The 22348-nt window shown below is 39.2% G+C and overlaps 1 protein-coding gene across 5 annotated transcripts in view; it reads left to right on the top strand.

The window, feature by feature from the left end:
* The window catches only part of PPFIA2 (PTPRF interacting protein alpha 2), a 706597-nt gene that overhangs the window by 247890 nt on the left and 436359 nt on the right, over positions 1–22348 (top strand). For 2 of the 5 annotated variants that reach the window (XM_019494145.2, XM_059726134.1), the window contains exon 1: positions 17134–17535. The exons of 2 other annotated variants lie outside the window; for them this stretch is intronic. In XM_019494145.2, the coding sequence (XP_019349690.1) occupies positions 17455–17535 (81 nt within the window). In that variant the 5' untranslated portion in view covers positions 17134–17454. Of the gene's footprint in view, positions 1–17133; positions 17536–22348 lie in introns of those variants that run through there. One more of the 5 variants, XM_059726133.1, reaches the window with a different exon arrangement.

Here is a 22348-nt window from a genome sequence, read left to right as displayed (position 1 = left end):
TTATACATTAAAGTTATACAAAATTTAGAGCAGGAAACCAGTGGCAATTGTGATACCCTGCCAAAAGCTTCACTTCATTTTGAATAAATATGGTAAACTGAGCTGTTGTTGTAGCTGTGATCTTGACTTTAATTGTTCAGAAGCCTATGACTTTTTTCTCAGCCTTTCATTCTTGATTTTTTTTTTTTTTATGTGATATATAAGGCTAGATTGTTTTGAAATATCCCTCAATCATCTGAAAATTTTATAGGAATTACCAGCAGCAACAAAAGTATGAAGATACTTTCATAACAGTTTGAAAATGTTATAAAGCAGTATTCACTGCTCACTAGTTAATTTAATATATGAATGCTTCAAAAATATATGAGCCAATACAATACTTCATTTGGCTTAAATAGAAACCAGTGTCATCTGCTCAGATTGTATTCTAAGGCAGTGTGCCTGTCGTGGAAAATTTTGGTGAAAAATCATACATGAGTCACTGTAATTTTTTTTATTAAAATAAGTTTTGTTTAAATTCTTGACTCATCTGTGTCTTATTCACCCAAAAGTTCTATTTTCTTTGTCTGTAACAAACCACTTCCATAGTCATCTTTATATTTCTCCATTTAAACAAAGAGAAATAAACATGAAATTATTTCATACTATCCAAGAAAAATAAACTGATCCCAATTAATAATGCAAAAGTTTGAGGTTATTTCTTTGTTCTGTCTAAACTTGTTTATCTTGGATCTGTATTCACTGAGATATAATCCAACTCAGTGCTTACAAACCACTGGATAGTAAAGTTTTGTGTATCTTTCTCCATCTACACCCCTTCAAGATATGGGTGTCTTGGTAAATGGTGAAAGTGTGTGGTAGGAGTCAAGGTGGTACACTTGTGGATATCCTAAAGAAGAGAAAAGTATTATTCTGTCAGAATCGTTAAGCTACTATGAATGGGTTTAATAAAAGCAAGAGGGGACTTCCATGTAAAGAGATTTTAAAGGACTGGAACTTTTTAGTCTACAGGACAGACAAACAAAAAGGCATGATAATTACATAGAAAGAATGACTTGCAACACTTAGATTAGGCGTGTATTTTTGTAATCTTTAAAGGTTGGTCCATGAAACTGGGTGATGACAAATTTAAAACTGATAAAGGAAAATGTGTACTTATTCAATGTATAATTGAGCTGCAGTTCTTTCCTACAAGGCATTATTGAGACTGTAAGAGCATACTAAAATTAAGAAAATTAGACGTTTACATGAGTACTTAAAATATCTAGGTCTAAATTACATAGGATAAAAACTAATATGGCTTAGGAAGAAACTTTCCCCATGCTTAAGTGTTCACTGAGAAACTTATGAAAATTTCCATTCCTAATGAATAATGGCTATGATTTTGCGCTGATTGCCGTTTGCCACATATACACATTGTGTTCATCTAATAATGGCAATACCTAGAGGCTTGAATTCTTCTAGAATTATATTAACAGTATCTAGCCAACTTTGTAAACATAATTATGTAAACTGCACATACCCAACAAAATTAAATAGCTCAGTACTATAGTTATTTGTATATCAAGCATATAGTATGCATCTGTTACATATATAAAAATGCCTCCAATCATGAGTTCTTTTCTACAACAAAGACTGAACACAACTGGGATGTGGAATCGGAGGATTCCCTTCTCAGCCATGAACTTATTATGTAGCCATGAAGAAGTCACTAAACTTTCCTATGTCTCAGTAATCCCCATTTGTATAATGGATTTGTCTGTACCTTACAGCAGTGTGTGTGTGTGTGTGTGTGTGTATATATATATATTGTGTGTGTGTGTGTTTTGGGTTTCCTATTCTTATGTCCGCCTGTTGGAGTCTGGGTTATTTATTTTGTGTGTTTATAATTACAAAATAGGTGCTGTTGCAACTCACTGTAAATGAACAAACTTCATTTGTTTTAGACAGACATGAAATACGTTTTAGACTTGCTGCTTTGTTGTTTTTTATTGAAAAGAATGCATCTTATTTTCTTGTTTGTTTTACAGAGTCAATGGAGTGGCTAGATCAATGAATATGGTACCATACCATCTTGTTTGTTTAAAAGTTATCTGTTTTGTTATGTCCTAGAGTATAGCATTGCTTTCTTCTTTTTATTTTATGATCTATTTTGATGGTTTATATAACTTGTAGTTTAGACACTTCAGTTCTGATGCTGGTCCTTGTTAGGTCTCTGTGTTGTTGCATTAGCAAAAGGAGGAAAACTACCCTTAGCAGATAGCTAAGGATTACTCTGGGGAAGGGGAATCCTTGGCTGATGTAAGGCTGTGGCTATGCTGGGCACATCTACACTTGCACATAGCACTAAATTGAGGCACAGTTTGCACCAGAATTTATTGCCCCTGGACGCAGTGTTTACATGTGTGCCTGGGACTGCAGCATGTTGAGCTGGGGCGGAGCAGCCCTGGCTGGCTGGCAGTTTGGGCAGTCAGCCTGCCAGCCCGGAGCTGGTCTGTGCTGGATTAACATGCTGCAGAGGGGCTGGCTGGGGCACAAGGGTGCTACAGTGTGGGGCTAGCTGGCAGGAAATCCCTGTGCTGTAGCACCCTTGTGCCCCAGTCAGCCCCGGTCACTGTCTACACGTGCGTTTTGGTGCACTAAATGACTCCACCACAGGATAATACTTGTCCTAGACAGTACTCTCCTACAACAGAGTTAATTAATTTACTGTGCTTTAATATGGGTGCACATGTAGGCAGTGATGCTTTACTGTGGAATTAACTAGTCAGCTCCACAGTAAACCACACGTGTAGATGCACCTGTTGACACAGAGTGTGCCAGTGTCAGTGATGAGATGTTGCATAGTATATAGAAGACTTGAGTCTGTTTGAAAGTACTCTGAGGATGGGTTTGGTAAACAATTAACCCAGGGTCATCAGGGTCCTCACCAGACAGTTGCATGCGCGTAAGACTTTTACTATTCAGGAATGTTCATTTTCCACCTTATGGAACGTGAATGGTTTTATTATTTTCTGGTGGCAAGATGGCTAACGAATAATGATATTTAATCACCCTGTGAAAGAAAAAATTGTCCTCATTTTATCTAATCAAAACAAAATGCTACATAGAATTGTGACAGGTTCAGGCAATCTGCCTGGCATCTGATGCTCTCTAGTAGTTAGACCTGCCTGCCCACAGTCCCCGGTCTCCCTTTACCTCCTATTTCTTTCCTGCCATGACTTGATTTTTGGGTCTTTTAACTGAGGAGGCTTCCTCCAGAGGCTGGGGCAGCCTCTTCCTGGGTGCCTTTCCTTGGCTTCCAGTCCTCCAGGCTTTTTTGCCTCAAACCTCAGGACTCCTCTGCCCCAAACTCTACAGCATGGGTTTTCCCTTTTAAGACAACCCTAGCTTTGACTTAGGGGCAATTATCATGACCTCCAGCTTCCCCCATAGTCATGCCCATGCATCACAAATGTCAGTCAGTGTTGGGGTGGGACTTGGCACCTTAAGTCTCAAACGTTTGTTGGGGCTTTCACCATCCTGTCTTCAGCCCCTTTCCTCTGGGCTCTCTAGCCTAGGGTCCACTGTCCGGGACCTCACCTTCTAGGCCCCAGCCCTGTTTTGCACTCATATGCTTCTGGGCTTCTTGCCTCTATCTTATGCTTCTGGGCCCCTGACCCTGCTAGGGAACTCTCTGCTGGGTGTCTGTCAGGCACCCTGTGGCCTCCTTTTCACCCCTACAGCTACATCTAGTCCTCTGGTCCTAAGCAAATACAAACACCAGCATAACAGAAATGTAAGCAAAATACTGCCACAAGCTCTTCCCCACTCTGGGTCAGTACCCTACCACAAGCTATACTTCCCAGTAACAAGCCAGTTGCTCTCATGGGTAGTTTGGGTGTCCGTGGACCAGCTTCCTGTAGTCAGCTTCCCTGGGAGCGCCTCTCCCTCCAACATACAGGGCCAGACTGCCTGCTCTGGCTCAGGCCCTGGTTTTATATGCCTCAATACTCCACCCCACTTCCTGTCATATGGTTTCCTAGCCACACACAGAAGTTTCCCTTTTAATTAAGGGCTAGTTTGTGCTCCTGCTGCAGCAGCCCCACACAGACAGCTTAGCTTGCTGCATTCTCTTGAAGTAACAGAAGTCTCCCGGCTCCCTGTTACGAGGAATTAAAACTCTTTCAATACTTCTTACTGGGAGGAAAAAAAACTCCTACAGCATATTAACCATATTAATGTGCCTATTAACTGTTATGAAAAAGACAGCTAAGAAATGTACCAAAAAAAAGATTTACATTTTTTCATGTTTTGTAGTGTTATGGTCCAAAAGTTAGGAGTTTGTTCCTGGCTTTCAGATCTTCTGTCATATTTCCCTTAAAAACAAAATGAAGGGAATAAATAGAAATTAGCATTGAAACAAGCAGCACAATATATTCAGTGCAAGTGTGCCCAAATTACAAAGAGGGGGATGAGGAATGCTATTTTCCATTTGAAATCTCACCTTCCACATCAGGAAAAAATACATTTCTATTATTCATGTGTCAGAATTTCCTCCCCAGTAAAATATACTCATTGGGTCTTCTGCTTCATAGTTTTATAGTTTCTAGGCTATTCTATATTTTTATAGCAGCTTGTAAGGGGAATTGAAAGTTTGCTGAGTCAAGAGCCAGAACAGCCATTTGCTATGGGAGAAGTATTGGCTATACTTGCCATATAGCCCATATCTTTTTCTGTGCTGGAAAAAAGTGATTTTGGAGAATACTATTAGTCAAGCACTTTCACTGAAGTTTTGAAAGGGAAAGAGATATTGAAAAGTTAGGGACAACCAAAGGGTAAATAGGATATTTTTAGAAAAAACACTGTATCACCGCTTTTATGATTTTTTTTTTTTTTTTAAAGCATTGTGGTAATAAAGCTATATGAACTCTGCCAAAGTGAAGCATTCTCAAGATAAATATTTTGTTCTTTTTATATATTCATAATATGTATATTAAAATGATTACATATTTCAGCCCTAAATATTAAAATGTAGTGAAAATTCTAGTGGATATAACCATTTCAGAATTGTTGTTCTAATTATCTGCTCGGCTGGTTCTATGCCCTAAAAACTGGTTAAATAAATCTACTTTTCAGATTTTTATTAGACCATTAGTGATATTCCACTTCCTGAGCAATGTGCAGAAAGACATAATTATCCACTTTCACAGTTGTTATCCTGGAAATACATGTTTCTCCAAATTATGTTCACTTCTATGTAAATATGATTACCCAGAGTACCTGTCATTATGAAAAACATTTTATGAATTATTAATTAAGAAAACAAACAGTCCTCATGTGTATGCTGACTCATCCATAATCTGTAGTCAGGTGACTACTCAGTCACCTCAATGAAATTACTTACGTGAGTAGGATTTGCAAGGTTGAATCCAAAATAAAAATGAATCGGAGTATAGGAACCTGTGCCAACCATGTAGCTTAACAGCTATGTTCCAGATGGAGCAGAGAGCAAAAGAAACAATAAAGGAAACAACAAAGACAATTAGTCTTGCACAAACTTTCCAAATAGTATACCTTGTAGGCCTAGTTCTGCTACTCTTACTCATGCTGAATAGTGATTTCCTCTGTGAACCATTCTGTAGAAATCAGCAGAAATACTGTAGAATGAGGTACCACTTGGCATGAGTAAGGCCTATAGAACAAAGTCCTTTTAAAGGACTATATGGAATGTTTTCCTGCTTAATGAAATAAATTTTTCAGGAAGTGACTCTTTAGCCCCAGTTGCCTCTACCTCTCCCCTCCAGTGAAAAGAGAAATTGAGAAATAGAGAAATTGGGGCTGAAGGCAACATGGCTAGTGGGGGCCCATTGCCAGTGCTGGGCTCTTCAGCCCCAGTCCACTCTATCACCCTGCTTTTGTGAGAGGAAGAGAGGAGAGATAGAGGGGACTGGGGTTAGAGAGCTTGAATCCCAGTGGTGGAGAACCAGGGTCTTTCCTTATTCTCATCCTGCCCCACTAGAATTCTTCTGCCCTCTTCAGTGCCCGTTGGCTAGAAAACTGCACCTGGAAATGTTCCAACTTGGGGACACAGGGGTTGTATGTATGTTCCATAACTGCAGCATTTCCTTTTTTAACTGTTTCCAGGTAAATTTCTCTTGGAAACATTTCAACAGTTACTTCGGTCTGATATGATGCAGGAAACTGACTACTGTTACTACTTTGCTACCATTTTAGATAACAATATTTACTTTATTTTTCTGTTGGCCATGAATCCATTAAAAGCTCATTTAAACTTCATTAGTTATTAATACAAAGGTTTTATATTTGTTCTGTGCTTTCCATCCTGAAGGATTCAGAGTTTTTCAGATGTTATATAGACAAAACACAAAACAGAAAGGCAGCAAGCTCTGTTATAAAAAATGACAGCCAAAGGACACAAATTGTGTGGTATCTAATTTTTTCTTTTGTGTAATACTCATCAGCTTAGTATCTTTTGTTCTGGGTAGTTAAAGCCCAACAGTAAGGCTGCTGGAAAACTATTAGGGTCGATATTAGGCTACACTATTCACTAGAAGAGAGAGATCTTCCCCAGTTGGTTTCTTGTCACATCCTTCTTACCAATTCCTCCCTTTCGTTCTTCCAGTTTGCATTTGCACTTATACTGTTGAAAGCAACTTACTGACTTAATTTTAGTTTTCTATATCTCGAAAAACTGGTGGTTATTTTACTACCATCCTCCTTCTAAGTTGGTTTGTGTGATCTATGTCTGGATGTTGAGGGCCAAATAGTACCCAGGGCAAGGGACAGAAGTTACACGTAAACTGGTTTGAGTGACCAGAAACTGGTTTAAACCTGTAATGGAATAGAAGTTCAGTTTGCATAAACCAGTTTCAAAATGGCTGAAACTGGTTTAAGATAAACCTGGGTGCATCAGACTTAACTGGTCAAACTAGGTTATGAAAGTTCTGTCCCAGACCCCTTCCTGGCTCAAGTTAAATAAAAGTCATCCAGCATCCCAGCATTTTGCAGCTTTGGGCTGAGCTGTGCTGTCTGCTCCAGAGAACAAGACTGGCCCTGCCCCTCTGCTGCCTAACTGGAACAGTGAGGCCTGGCTGACAAGGGGGTATGAGGGACAAGCCTGGCTGGGGCTGCAGCCCAGTTTATGGCAGGGGCACCCCCCCCCCCCCGGCAAACTCTGCTGAGGTATGGGGCCAGGAAGGGGGGTTAAACTTCCCTTCCCCTGAGTACAGAGGTTCTCCATCCTGCTTACTTAGTGCTGGCTGTGACTGTGGACTACAAATCCCAAAGGCACCTGGAATCAGGAGTGATAAACAACCCTGCAGAGTCCTGTTGCCGTGATTGTGGACTGCAAATCCCAGAGAGCTTTGGGGGCAGAAGGAAGAGGAAGTGAACACACAGCCCATGCTGGCTATGGGCCAGAAAGCCATGCTGTAGCACCCCCTGGCTTCTGGCTTGAGCCACTGCAGGCATGTGGCTTCATTTCCCGAATCAAAAATGAATCATAGAATCATAGATTAGAAGGACTGGAAGAGACCTGTAAGATCATCAGGTCTGGTCCCCTGACATGGGTGGGCAGAGGTAATTGGGTTCAAACCATCTCCACAAGGTGCTTGTACAACTTCCTCTTGGACACCTCCAGGGATGGCGACTGCACCACCTCTGCTGGGAGTGTGTTCCAGATTCTAGTTACTCTTATGAAAAATAAGTTTTTTCTTATGTCTAGCCTAAATTTTTCCTCAACTAGCTTGTGCCCATTGGACTTCATCCTCCCAAGAAGTGCCTTTCTGAAGAGCTGCTCCCCTAGATCTTGGTGTTCACCCCTGACATACTTGTAGGTGGCTATCAAGTCACCTCTCAGTCATCTCTTACTATGGGAACAGGCCCAGTTCCTGGAGTCTCTCCTCATTGGCCCTATCTGCCAGGCCCCTGGTCATGCAGGTGGCCCTTCTCTGTACTCTTTTGAGCATATCCATATCCTTCTTGAAGTGCGGTCTCCAGAACTGGACACAGTACTCCAGCTGTGGCCTCACCAAAGCTAAATAGAGGGGGATGAGCACCTCTCTGGATCTATTTGCAGCACATCAGTTGATGCACGCCAGAGTTCTATTTGCTCTGCTGGTGACTTCATCACACTAATGACTCAAATTCATCCTTTGGTCAGTTGTCAGCCCCAGGTCCCTTTGAGATGGGGTTCCAGCCAGTGGGCCACCACCCATCATATAGTTATGGTGAAGGTTCTTCCTACCCAGATGAAGGACCCGACACTTATCCCTATTGAACTTCATCTGATTCTACTTGACCCATAGGACCAGCCTGTCAAGGTCATTCTGGATAATTGCTCTGCCCTCAGATGTGCCCACATTTTCCCACGGCTTGGTGACATCCACAAACTTAATCACTGTGCTTCCTGCTCCCTCATCCAGATCATTGATTGAGTGTATGTTCATTTGCTTATTGGTTCAATCTTTGCAGCTTAGACTAATCTACAAAGACTGAATCAATTCAGCATTGGGCTTTTTGACTGTCTATAGTTAGCCTAAGATGTAGAGGTTCAGTTGGGGAGTAGTAAGGAACTCCTTTGTCAAAAGGGGGAACAGCTGGTTGGGATACCTACTGTGCTCCTCCAGCCAGTTTAGCTGTGCAGCCTGAAGGGAAAAAAAAACATAGCTGCATCTTTTTCTCTGATTATTGTTTCTACCTTTGAAATGGTTAGCATCTTCAGGGGTATTAGTCTACAGCAGTCCCTATTTTAGTCAGCTGTCAGGTGAACAGAGTGGAAAAGGAGAGAAGATTGAACACCTGTCCAAAGGTGAGGTTTAAGGATCTGAAAGGTGGTAACCTTGTCTACCTTTTAAGTTTCTTACTAGAACATCATACTTCCGTATGTGTTCTTGAGATCAAGTATGCTATATGCTGGGTTTACTTCATTCTTGTCAACTCTGGAGTGTATGTTCCTGAGGCTGCAGAAAATGTATTGATTTTGTAGGTCAGTTCCTTCGTTCATTCACAAAATTACTCAGATATTTAAATCAATAATTCTGAGTTTGTTGACGTCTGATGGCAGGGATTTCTATTTAGCATAAGAAAAAAAATGCTATTTTTTGCGGTGTATTCTGCTGGAGATCAGGTGTATTAAATCTGCTATCAGGAAGACTTAGAAGTCCTTGCACAATCACAGAACTGACGTGATTGAAATAACACAGACTGGGTGGGATAGGTCACATGACTGGAGCACTGTCATGGATGGGTATAAACTGTTCAGGAAAGACAGGCAGGGAGAAGAGGGGGAGGAGTTGCACTTCATGTAAAACAGCCATATGATTGCTCAGAGCTCCAGTATGAAACTGGAGATAGGCCTGTTGAAAGTCCCTGGGTTAGAACCAGAGGAGAGAGCAACAAGGGTGATGTTGTGGTGGGGGTCTGCTATAGACCACCAGACCAGGAGGGAAGGGATAGATAAGGCTTTGTTCAAACAGCTATGGGAAGTTCCCTAGTCACAGGCCCTGGTTCTCATGGAGGATTTCAGTCACCCTGACATCTGCTGGGAGGGAAATACAGCAATGTGCAGAGAATTCAGGAAGTTTTTGGTGTGAGTGCTGGGCAGCCAACTGGGGACTGTTCTCTTCTTGACCATTTGCTCACAAACAGGGAAGAATTGGTGAGAAATGTACTAGTAGGGGGCAGCTTAGGCAACAGTGACCACAAGATGATTGAGTTCAGGATCCTGAGGAAAGGAAGGATGGAGAGCAGCAGGATAAGAACCCTGGACCTCGGAAAAGCAGACTTCAACTCGTTCAGGGATCTCATGGACAGGATCCCCTGGGAAGCCAGTCTGAGGGGAAAAGGAGTCCAGGAGAGCTGGCTGTACTTTAAAGAAGTCTTCTTGAGAGTGCAGGAACAAACCATTCCAATGTGCAAGAAGACTAGCAAGTATGGCAGAAGACCAGCTTGGCTTAGCAGGGAACTCTTCAGTAAACTAAATTACAAAACAGAGGCTTATAAGAAGTGGAAACTTGGACAAACAACTAGGGAAGTGTATAAGAGTATTGCTCAGGCATGCAGGGATGAAATTAGGAAAGCCAAAGTGCAATTGGAGTTGGAGCTAGGACAGGATGTGAAGGGTTTCAAGAAGGGTATCTACAAATATGTCAGCAACAAGAGGAACATCAAGGAAAGTGTGAGCCCCTTACTGAATGGGGGAGGCAGCCTAGTGACAGAGGATTCAGAAAAGGCTGGAGTACTCAATGCCTTCTTCATGTCAGGGGACGAATTGGAATGAATCCACCAGAGGGCAAATGGTGAGGGGGCTTGGGCGCATAATTTAGGAAAGGCTGAGAGACCTGGGATTATTTAGTTCCAAGAAGTGAGAATTGAGGGAGGGATTTAAAAGCAGCCTTCAACTACCTGAAGGTGGGTTCGAAAGAGGATGGAGGTAGACTGTTCTTAGTGGTGGCAAATGACAGAACAAGGAGCAATGTTCTCAAGTTGCAGCAAAGGTACTTTAGGTTAGGTATTAGGAAGACCTTTCTCACTGGGAGGGTAGTAAAACACTGGAATAGGCTCCCCTGAAAGCTTGTGAACTCTCCATTCTTGGAGGTTTTTAAGACCCAGCTAGACAAAGCTTTGGCTGGGATGATCTAGTTGGGAATGGTCTTGCTTTGAGCAGAGGGTTGGACTAGATGACCTCCTGAGGTCCCTTCCAACCCTCATTTTCTATGATTCTATTCTAAAGTTTGAATTTGACCATCTGATGACGGTTCTAATAACATGTCCTTTCTGAATCATTATAAAGTTAGTTAAATTCAGCAAAAAAGATTTTGCAAAGCAATAGTTATTCAGAAAAATGGAATAATATTCAGTTCTTATTTATCAGTTTGAAGGCAGAAAGACATGGCACATGTATGGTATGCAATCATCCGATATAACTACATTTTTATAAGATATTCTTGCTAATATGTTTAGAGTTTATTCATTTTAAGACTGCATTTCATTGCACCATGTAGTTTTTCTTTAAAAGTTGCACAAATTCACAGTTTCAGTTATGTAGGAGGTGGACACATTGGGGGATATATGAGAATGCAACTTTATATCAGCTTTTCTGTGTAGTGTTAAGATATAAATGTTAGAGTATTCATGATTTAATGCAGTGGGGCTGTCCAAATGGCAGCTCATGGGCTGCATATAGCCCATAAGGGGCTAAGTTACAATCTCTGGGCTCCTGGCTGGCCACCACTCTCCCAATCACTCTAGCTTCAACAACAGCTGTAGTCTTCTGGCTCCCCTGCCCTCCTCTGGCTTTTACATTCTGTGCCCATCCTAGAAGATAGGGTGGCATGGCATGTCGAGCTCAGGGTGAGAACAGGGCTGTACCACATATTGTAGCAGTCGGGTACAGGTTGCCCACGTGGGTGTGCACTTCAATGGGAGAAGAATGCAAATGTGTCATGTAGTAAGGGGGCAGTTTATGGCCTGGAGGCTTGTAAACCGCTACTGGTGCAACTCCCATGATGTACAGCCCCTGCTAATGCAGCCCACAGGGCCACTTAAAAGTTGGACAGCCCTGCAATACAGTATAAAAAGATTTTAAATTGCTTGATCACAGTAAAGAGCTGTTTAATGCAACATACCCATGGCTGCCTGGGCCTTGCTACTTTGTTAAAAACAAAAAGAAGACTTATATGTCCAAGTTCTAGAGCTACTTAGCAAAAGAAACTAAATGACCGTCTTGTTGTATCTCATTCTTCTAACTCTCTCCTTCATCTTTCACTATGCCACAGTAGTACAAATTGTGGAAGTTCCTGCAATCTTAAGTCTGAAATAATTTTTGGAAGAAAAAATAAGGTTCCCCCATTTCATTATTATTATTTTTTAATATATTCAGTCAAAGACATAGACTCTGCTATGTCTTCTGAGAGAATTCAATAGTGTTACACCTTTCACAGCTGTTATTTGCCTTTTTTAGTAGAGAAAAAGAAATCTCTCTCTCCCGCTCTTTGAAATAGTCACCTAAAACTTTTTAAGACCAAGCCGATACATTAAAATAACTTCCTCGGCCATTGAGTATTTGATTACCCTGGAAAGAATTCTCCAACATCCTGCCCATGAACCTGAAAATTATTAAATATTGTATCTGGGTATAGGGGGCAAATTTCTATGCTGCTATGCACAGAGAAATACTGTTTTGCAAAAGTGCATTTAATTATAGATATTCCAAAAATTATTAGCTGTAGTAATGAAGTTGGGCAAGAAAGAACCTTAGTTTTTATATTTTAAGTAAATGAAATAGTTATTTATGAAAACATCAGAAGCCTTCTGGAACATCTATTTTAAATATTTTTTTCAGGCTGTGATTTCAGGATATTTATTTCTACAGTCAACCATACCAAGATCGGCTAACTCTTTAAATTTTTTAAGACTTGTCAGAGTTTTGAGGGTCTTGAGAAGTGTAGAGGTTTATTTTAAAGGCTGCATAGAAAAAAAATAGCTCATAATTAACCATGATAACAGCCTTTGAATGTCTTCAGTGAAGGTCTGCTTATAGAATAAATCAGTTACAGAACACTAGATTTTGGAAAACTGATACAAGGAGTTGCTCCTGAAGCAGAATTGATGTGGTTTTCATGTCGTTTAACATGAAACCTCTCTCCAAAACGTGCTGAGTTACCAGTCACTTTAATCCAACCAACTCATTAACACCAGTTCTTCTTTATTTTGAAAACTTACTGAGTGGTCCAAAAATGCACTTAAAAATTCAGGAGTGTGCTTATGTAAAACTATAGGTATGAAGAAAAAAACTTGGGTTTTTTGTTTCTTTGTTTGTTTTAAATTGTCCTATATGAGTAGATTTTTAAATTTAGATCGTGTGGAATCTTTCATCTTCATAATATATAGAAAGAAGCAATGGAAAATCAGATGTCCAGGTAAGATTTTTATCAGCAAGTTTTTTAAAATTACGCAACACACTTTTATATCGCATAATCTTTTTATCTTGACCCTTAGCAGAGGAAACAATACTGAAGAAACCATCTTTTGTGCAAAAGGAAGAATTTACTTTTAATTTACTTGCCTAATGTACAGTCCTGTGCTTTTTATAATAGTGTTTGTAGCAAAGGGTTTTTTTTGTCTGTTTGGTTTTTTTTGGTTTTTGGCCCAAAAATAAAGTCACAGTTAAACTAGGCTGATAATCATTCATATCAGTGCACAAAATAATGGATTATGCTAGATAATTAAAACGCCATTACTGGTTTTCTCTTAGGCTGAAACTAGGGCTAGATAAAGACATTACACCCATCTCTCTTAGCAGGAAGAAAGCCATAACTGAACAGACATTCACAGCTCTTAGAGTGCTTCAAAAATGGCAGATCCTGCTCTAAGAGTTAACCCTTAATGTATGAAGTATTAGATTAAAGCACTTTCTGTTAGAGCATTTTATCGAATGTCTGTACTGGAACCCGTTGAAGGTTAACTTAGAGTGCGATTGCTGCCGTCTCAAACAGCGTTGTGTAGGGCTTCCCTCTGGCCTTGAGCAGAGGTCCTGGGGTCTGCCTGAGCACCAGGCTGGCCCTTCCCCCTCACCTGTCACTTACCTGAGTCAGTGACATCCTCTGATCCCAGCCCCATGTGCAGGCCGGTCAGAGGGTAAGGTGCAAAGAGGGGGGTTTCTGTCTCTGCAGCCACCCCAGCCCTATGGCATGCCACAGCCCACTTGGGGAGGGGCTACAGGGAAAGGAGTCTGGGGACTCTCTCCCGGCAGCCACATGGGCTGGGTCCACACAGCAGAGAGGGTCAGTTTCCCAAAGCTCCTAGCTGCCAGCTCCTCTCCCCGCACCCCAAACATGTGGGCATGGTCTCAGTCTGTATGGCAGACAGGCTTCATTTCCCCAGCTGCAGCCGGGAGCCTAGGGAAACAGAGCCACATGGATCCACATGAAGAAAGTGCCACCAAATCCAGTATTGTCAAATCCTGGTGGCAATCCTGGTGGCATTGGGATTGAGCAACACTAGAAGAAGGACATGCCAATAGAGGGCACTGATCCTCTCCTATTTTCCCTCTCTACCTTTCCCTCACTGCTAGCAGTTCCAACACCTCTTCCTACAGCAGTATTTCCCATGAGGCTGCTGAATTATATGCACAAAGAGCAAATTTTATCAGTTATGCCTCTGATAATAAAGACAGGTCCATTCTACAGAGCAATTTGGATCACTTAGTGTAAAGTAGGATTATTGAAAAACATGCATCTTAAAATACTGATGCCAAATCACATATTTCAGAACAAGGAATACAGGCCACACATTTAAAGGATAAGTGATTACATGTTGAAAAGCATGGACATAAGACCTAATATATAAAACATTAATGACTGACCTTCCAGTGCAATGTCATAGATGTTTTACAGCCATTACATTTAGATTGACCTAACTAGGGTGAGGTCAATCTAAGTGCCAATCTGTGCAGATGTTCAGGGAAGTTAAATTGGGCACAAAATAGTGGGCCTTATCTAACTTAGTTCATCTGTGAACTAAGATCCGGAATGGGTTAGCCAAGGGGTTGCCATGAACTGGCATGTGTGCTGGGGGTTGCCATGTGAAGCCATTTTGGTTGCCCAGACTCTGGGCAGGCCCCTGACAGTGGCCATGGAGCCTGGGCTACTCACAGCAGGCAGAAGGGAGGCTGCAAGTGGCTTCCCTAGGGCCTGTGGAGCCTCAGTTCAGCTCGTTGCTGGTGGCAAGTGCATGTGTGCCTTGTGGTGGTCGTCCGGGAAGGGTCTGGGGCTGTGCTGCCACAACAAGGACTGGACCCCTCGTGGCTCCCCTGCAATTTGCCCTGAGCTTGCCAGCATCTTATAGGTCAAGGTTGTGGGGGGGTTTGGCACTCTGATCAAAAACATTGCTGACCCCTGGGTTAGCCCAATCTGCCAAACATCTGCACGCTTTTGGAGCACAACCCCAGGGCTAGTAAAGCCCGCCAGCTTGATCCACTCCTGGGGTTGTGCTCCTCCTACCCCTAAACTTAACCAGGCTATTTTTTTTAGCCGCCTAACCCCTACAGATCTGCCAACTCCCCCCCCCATCTTGTGGACCCACTATCCTCCTTGATTCTGCCTGAGCTTCCCCCTACCAAGTTACTTACACTGGGTTCCCAGCGCAGCTCCCAGCACTGGCAAACATGTGCATGAGCCGCTTCCAATCTATGACCATGCAGCTTAAATTAAGCCATGTGGTTGTAGATCAGGTGCAGTGAATATCTGCATATACCCTAAGGGAGCAGATATGATGATCCGCAAACAGGAGTGTCAAATAAAAATAGGGAAGTCATTAGTGAGAGAGCACATATGAGACCTCTAGCAAAGTATTAAGTTTGGTTGTTGTATCGTCATTTTACAAAGGATGTTGACAAAATGGGTTGGATTGCAGAAAAGAGCTGGAAGAATACAGGAAGTCTTATTACATGATAATGATGGTCTCTTCTATCCTTAAATAAACGTATCAATCTATGAACGAAATAGTTTATTCATGAAACTGAAAGCAAATCGAAGCACATGTTCGTTAGGTAGATTATAAAGCAGCAAACAGCATCCAAGAATTAAAGATTCCAACCTCAGATTACAGATTGAGAGTCTCTGCGCTGGCCAGAGGAGGGACCCCTGTGCATATGTCAGTGTCTAGAACCTCTGCCACAAAAACAAAGGGAAATAAAAGAAAAAATACAAATTCTATACAACTGCTAAATTTTGCATCACAAGAAAAGACTTATGCGTAGTCTTCAGTACAGTATAGCAATTTTATAGAGCAATTGTTGCATTCTTTGAAAGGAGTTAAGTGGAAATGTTAAAGAGGATAGAGACTATAAGAGATTTTTTTCCCCATTTGGATGGTTAACACATATATCATATTATATCATATATCATATGACAGCAGTAGAAATTAGCATGCAAATTTAAATGTAAATGCGTCTGAGAACATGTTCTCTTAACTGCTACAAAATCATTTTACCTGAGAGACTGTATTATCTTTTAGTTATCTTAATATTTGTAGAAAACATAAATAACATTCAGAAAAAGGATAAGAATCAGCCCAGTAGCTCATCAATTCTGAGCTTTCTCACAGATTTCATTTTCAAAGCAGCATCTCTTAAGCCCTGTTTGCTTTTTAAACATTTTGTATAAATATACCCTGTCTGATAGAGCCATAAAGTCATCTTTCTCACTGTTGCCTATTTACCATCTTTTCCTGAAACCCCCGCCTTTGAATTATGTGTAAACGGAACATTTATTTTTGCTACTAAAAGGTGCGAAGTCATTTGAATATGATCTTTAATGCCTTCCTGTAGTCTGAACTACCTCTGTGTGAGCAAGCAATAAGTGCATGTTGTCTGTTCAATGCAGATGTTTGCAAATACCATTTTGTGTTCCTAAAAACTTGTCTTATTTTTAAAAATCAAAGATACATTCATGTATAGTGTCCGTTTACATATACATTACTTTTACATCAAAGATTTTGTTTTCTTGGCTTCAATGATAAAAAAGCTTTTATTGTTTCTCTAGTGTAGCTTTTGAATACAACATGTAGAGACTGAGAGCAAATGTAAAATATCACACTTACAATTAGTACTGCTTTTTTAAAGTCTTTTTCTGAAGATAAGACAACACAGGCTTATTGTATTGCATTCAATGTGTTGTGTTAACAACCAAACTACATTCAAAGTGACTGTATTTCTGTAGGCTACATCACAAATCCTTTTCTTTTATGTTTACAATTTATACTATATCTAAAAAAGGCTCTCAAATTAAAACAAAATGTTGATTTCCTATTACAAACAACACATTTTCTTTCTATCAGATGGGACAATGTGAAAATGTTGCATTTGCAGGAAATCAATTAATTCTGAGCAATAGTAAGAGTTAATAAAGCTGTCAGTAATTGAAATGATAACATAGCATTATTCAACATAGCTATAAGCAGAATAGAAGACATGCTTCAGGTTAGTCAGAAGAGGTCCTCTGTATTACACTGTTCTTGCTCGCTTGAAATGAAACTGTATGTTATTGGTTAACTGGAATGCTTAGCATAATCACTTTGCTAGGCTGTGGTAGAGGGAGGTGATTATCACTGAGAACAGATGGGCAGGTCCAAAACATTGCCAGAGTCTGCACAAGCTCCATTTACTGTTGGTTCTAGCTTTCTTTTCTTCGGCAGTTCTAATTTTTAATCCTTCTGCATGTTACAAAGGTCAGGCTGAACTAAAGGTCAGCACCTGATGACCTTATAGGTTACCTTCCAAATATAATAGTGAGGAATTCAAAACGCTGTCGCTGTACATCTGAATGGATGGGACAGATTTCATTACAGTTGCCTCTCTAAATGCATGAAAGGATTTATCTGTAAGCTTAGCACTCTACTCTACTCTGCATCAGTAGCTCCTTGTGGATTGTATTGTGTCTGTGATCAGCAATGATATTCTCGGATATGAGCACTGTCTCTGGATCCCCTAAGGTGCATCCTCCTAATGGGACCCGCTTTTATACTTTTCAGGTAAGTACACCCTTTTTTTAACTCCTGAAAAACTTCGGAGGAGAATAAGCTAAATAGAGTAAGACACGAATGCGATGTTTAGCATTTATTTGTTCAGGAGGAAAGAATTTTTTTCTGTAACTTAAGATAAAAGTGCATCAACCATACGGTTGTTACGGATTTTCTTCTTATGGTTCATTAGATCTTGTAATTTTTGAGCTGGAGCTGAATGAAGCATTCCTACACAGTAAACTGTAGATTCTTTCTTGACATCATCCAAAATTATAAATTGTAAAATTCAAAAATATTTTTGAAACTTTGGGTACTGTACCTGTCTTAAAACAGAAATGCTATTTTAAAATTCTAAACATAGGGTAATGATGTCTGGTTTTTTTATTTTGATTCATTTTGATAACAATAATGTAAGAGCAACTGACAGCACAGCAGGAATCCATTGCTAGGTATATTAAGATTTTCAGTTTGCAGCCAAGTTTAACCTCAGTCAGGTGAATGGTCTTCTGAACTATAGCTGAAGGTAAGAGATGATTAATAATTCTATTATATGTCTGATATGGAAGACTATTCTATCTAACCACATTTCATTAGTGTTTAAAACATTTCATGTATGTATTCAATACCTTTAGTCTAGAAAAATAGTTACCTTCACATTGAAGGTTTGACAACCCCCCCCCCCACACACACACACACACCTGCACCTTACAGCACTCTAGCTGAAAATAACAGTTGAAATACACCATTTCTTAAAGTGACAAAATCTCCTTGCGATCAGCTAATAGGGTCAGGATTAAAAATAAAAAAATCCTCATGTTTGATCATATATCAATCTTGTCTTTCCAGTTATTGCATACTATTCCAGAATATAGGGTCTTTAATATGTAACAGAATATGAATAAATTCTCAAACAATATGATGAAACTAAAAGTTGCTAATAAAATGCACAACATGCTTCTCCACACACAGTGTATTCATTGAAGTTGAAAGATCTTAGACATACATTTATTTTTAGTTTGTATTTCTTTCCTCTTTTAATCAACTTTTTAAAATCATGCCATCCTGCCCCTCTTTACATTTATATTTACTGTTAATTGAGGGCTGTGCTGAAACACAGCCTAACAGCGGTGATCTGCTGATCCTGGCAACGATTCAGAGACATGAATGCCCCAGGGCTGTTCCTCTACAGAGTAATGACTACTTTTTTGCACACCGAGATCTAAATATTCTGTACAATCTCCTGTAGCTGTGCTATTTTGCATAGCTCTTGACGTCAGAGATTTTTTTTTTCCCAAGTCTCTCAAGTTTAAGGGGTAGATATACTCAGTGTGATTGGTTGTGACCAGATGTGTCTATTACATCCATGTATTATTTTACATAAGCAAAGCTCCAGGTGGTAAACTGGCAGAGATCTGTTTTATAAGTATTCAGTAAGGTTCCCAGTAAACACCCTGACTTGCAACATGCATATTATGCAAAAAAAAATGTCTATCAAAACACGCTTTATTCTTCAGGTTTGGAATGGAAGGAGAGAAAAAAACAAAAGGGAGAAATCACCTAGTTTCCTGTTGCATTTTGGATGCTTAAGCAAGCAATATAATACTGATTAACCTTGAAAAGTGTCCTGCTAGTAACTAGACAGGCTTTGACTGTGCAGTTCTGTATCTGGGCATCATTAGGATTAAATGACATGAAATGATTATATTTTTCCTATACTTTTATTTTTTTTTTTTAAGTATTCTTTGCACCTCATGTTATATATTGAAGACAATATTTTTAAAGAAAGTATATGTGGTAGAAGTTAAGTAAATATGAAGTACTTCCTTCCTTCATATATCGCCTAAAAAATTACTTGATTCCTTTTTGCCATGGTTTCCAGCTCTGATTTATAATCCTGTGCAATCATCACCTTCTATCTTCTCCTACTTATCTGTGTTTAAAAATATGAAAATTGATAAAACTTGCTTAATCTGACTCTGCTTTTTGTAAATTGAAGTGCATTCTCATCTCTTTTTTTGGTCTCTCTGTTATGGGCATTTATTTGTCAAATTTGGTTAATAAACTGTTTTAGAAAGGGTCCGTATATTCTTATAATATTTATGATGTGCCCTGGAAAGTTGCAGGCTAAATAAAAACCCTTTGCTGGAAATAGATATGCTAGTGTTTAGCCTTAAGCATACATATTTTACTGAAGACACTGAGACTTTAGAAATGGTTAAAATTAGGTATGTGCAAAAATGATGGCAGGATGAGCCCTATCTGGGCTTTTTTTTAGTTTTAAAAAGAAGAAAAAGTTGTTAATAGGTTTTCATTGATTCAAGTTTCAATGTAAATTATTAACCTGATATGACTCCCTAAAAACCTTAATTAAAAAAAAGTACGTGGGCACAAATTATATATTTGCTATACTTTTCACTAATATCCTTAGGAAGTACAACACCACTGGTTAATTATTTAAATACATCAAGCATAACTCAGTCATTGGGCAGAATAGAACCTACTGGAGATCTGTGTAAAAGACTTTGGGAAAAGTACTTACAGAGTTTTTAATCAAATACTAAAATTGATATGCTGCATAACCAACCAAAAGTAATGTGTTTTAAAATAGAGACAAATGAGTTTGCTTTTTTGCTTCATTTGACATTTAGTTAACTTTCAATTTTTATTAAAATAGCACTTCAGTAAAGATAAAGATAAAAGATGCACCCCCTTAGAATCAGAGGGCACATCTACACGAAACACTACTGTGCAGTGGTTGGTTACTGCGTATTTATTCAGTACTTGCTAATGCAAATAAATACGCAGTAACCAGAGTTACTGCAGTAGCATCGGTGAATATCTTTTAAGTGACACTACTGCACAGTAGTTTAATAATATTGCTCAGTAGCATATTAGCACTGTCTGTGCTGAGACATGCTACTGAGCAGTATCTTTCAGCTACTGTGCAGTCAGTGTCTCGTGTAGGTATGCCTACTTTCTCCCCATTAACAGCAGTGTTTTAAAAAAGCATCAAATGAGATTATGAAGTGTGCCATAAGTATGCAAATTTACAGATTTTTTTGCATGTTTTATTTTATTTTTAGCAGATTATTTTAACAGTTTTTAGGTGATGAATTGCAATGTTTCTAAAAATATATTTCTATCAGCAGCATGCACTGGAGTGAATAAATGTAGCCTCATTTATGATTTCTTTTCCATTTAATCATTTTATGATATTATTTACTTGATCACTTATACTCCCCGCATTTTCAGGAAAAGTACATTATCGAGGATTTTGAAATAGTATTTAGATGTGTAGATTATCTAGAGAACATGAAATTATCAGTACAAGTATTCTACTCAGGAGAATTGCTGTAACCTTTTGCTAATGTTAAATCTTCATTTGGGCTGCTGTATTTCCTGAACTGCTTGTTATAATGAGAACAAGTCTCTGTTTTGTTCCGTATAGTTGATCAAAACAATCAAAACAGAAGACCATTCTGAGAGAACATTATGTAAAGTATCGCAAGCTATGTGACAGAAAAGAGTTGCATCATTTTAATAAACAAGATTTATTTTTACAAAAAGAGAGAAAATACATTTCATGGTTCAATATTTCAATTTGTTTCATCTGAATTGCGTGGGTGAGCCATTCACAGCTTGTTTTATGTTAAATTCCCTTTTTGCAGACTTCTGTGTAGCTGTGTTAAAGAAAGTAGAGATTTCCTCTTCCCTCTCTCCTCCACACTCCCCCTCACACCTTCTTTTGCTTGATGAGAAAGATGTTTCTTCAGTTTCATATGCATCAGTACTTATAGGAGTTTATCTTCATTGTAATTTGTAAACATCCAGATGTCCAGATATTATTTATATTAAATTCCTTTTCAGTTGGTACTTTGTTTCAATGTATTTATATAACTGCGTGAATCATAAAATCATTGAAAAATAGGGCTGAAAGGGACCTTAGGAGGTCATTTTGTTCAGCTGCTTACGCAAGACAGGATTATCCCTGTCTCAACCATTCCAGATGAGTGTTTGACTAATCTGTTCTTAAAAACTTCCACATTGATGGAGATTTCACACCCTCTCTACACTGATTACATTCCTTTTGTCCAAGGGAGTATTTTTAGCTGTTTTTCATCAAGAAATGGGATAGATATGTTGGTGGGGGGGAGGTTAACTCCATATTTCTATTATTTCCTTATAGGTAGTTTGAAAGCCCCTGAACTTTTGAAAGTTTACATTGGCCTTCTAAATATTGCTCAGTACAAATGTACTTTGCTAAACTGAAAAGTGTTCTGTGCATGGCAGCATGTAATCACTACATGCAGCACAGCTTTTCTTTTTCTTAAACTAGAGGTCTTTACTAAGAAATTGACAACTCTACAGTTTTTAATTGTAATATTCTAGAGCCTTTTATCTTTGCACTTGACAAGATTTGAGATTTCTGGTTTTGTTATGTTTGCAGAAGAAAGTGATGTTTTTATGATGACAGTATAATCATTTCTTTTTGTTTTCTTTTGTTTATATTTACTAGGTTAAGACCAATCTACTTAGGTATAGTTTTGCATTATGGTTAGAAGGGAGTTGCTTTTTATTAGGTGGCAACTGAGAAAGAAATATTCACTATAGAAAGGGAAACCTTCTGTAAGTTTCCCAGTGCTTAAAGCTTATCTCGAATAGGTAAATCTGGACTCTTAGCTTTCATAAGCACTAGCTTTCATAAGCACTGCACAGTAACTAATACTAATGTCCACACTAATTAAAATTCTCTCATAAAATTAAGGATAACATTTAAAATGTTTTAAAGCAATTGCATCTAATCTAATATAAAAAAAAAAAC

Source organism: Alligator mississippiensis, chromosome 4, assembly GCF_030867095.1.
Source record: "Alligator mississippiensis isolate rAllMis1 chromosome 4, rAllMis1, whole genome shotgun sequence".
NCBI lineage: Eukaryota > Metazoa > Chordata > Crocodylia > Alligatoridae > Alligator > Alligator mississippiensis.
This window is presented reverse-complemented; position numbering and strand designations above follow the sequence as displayed.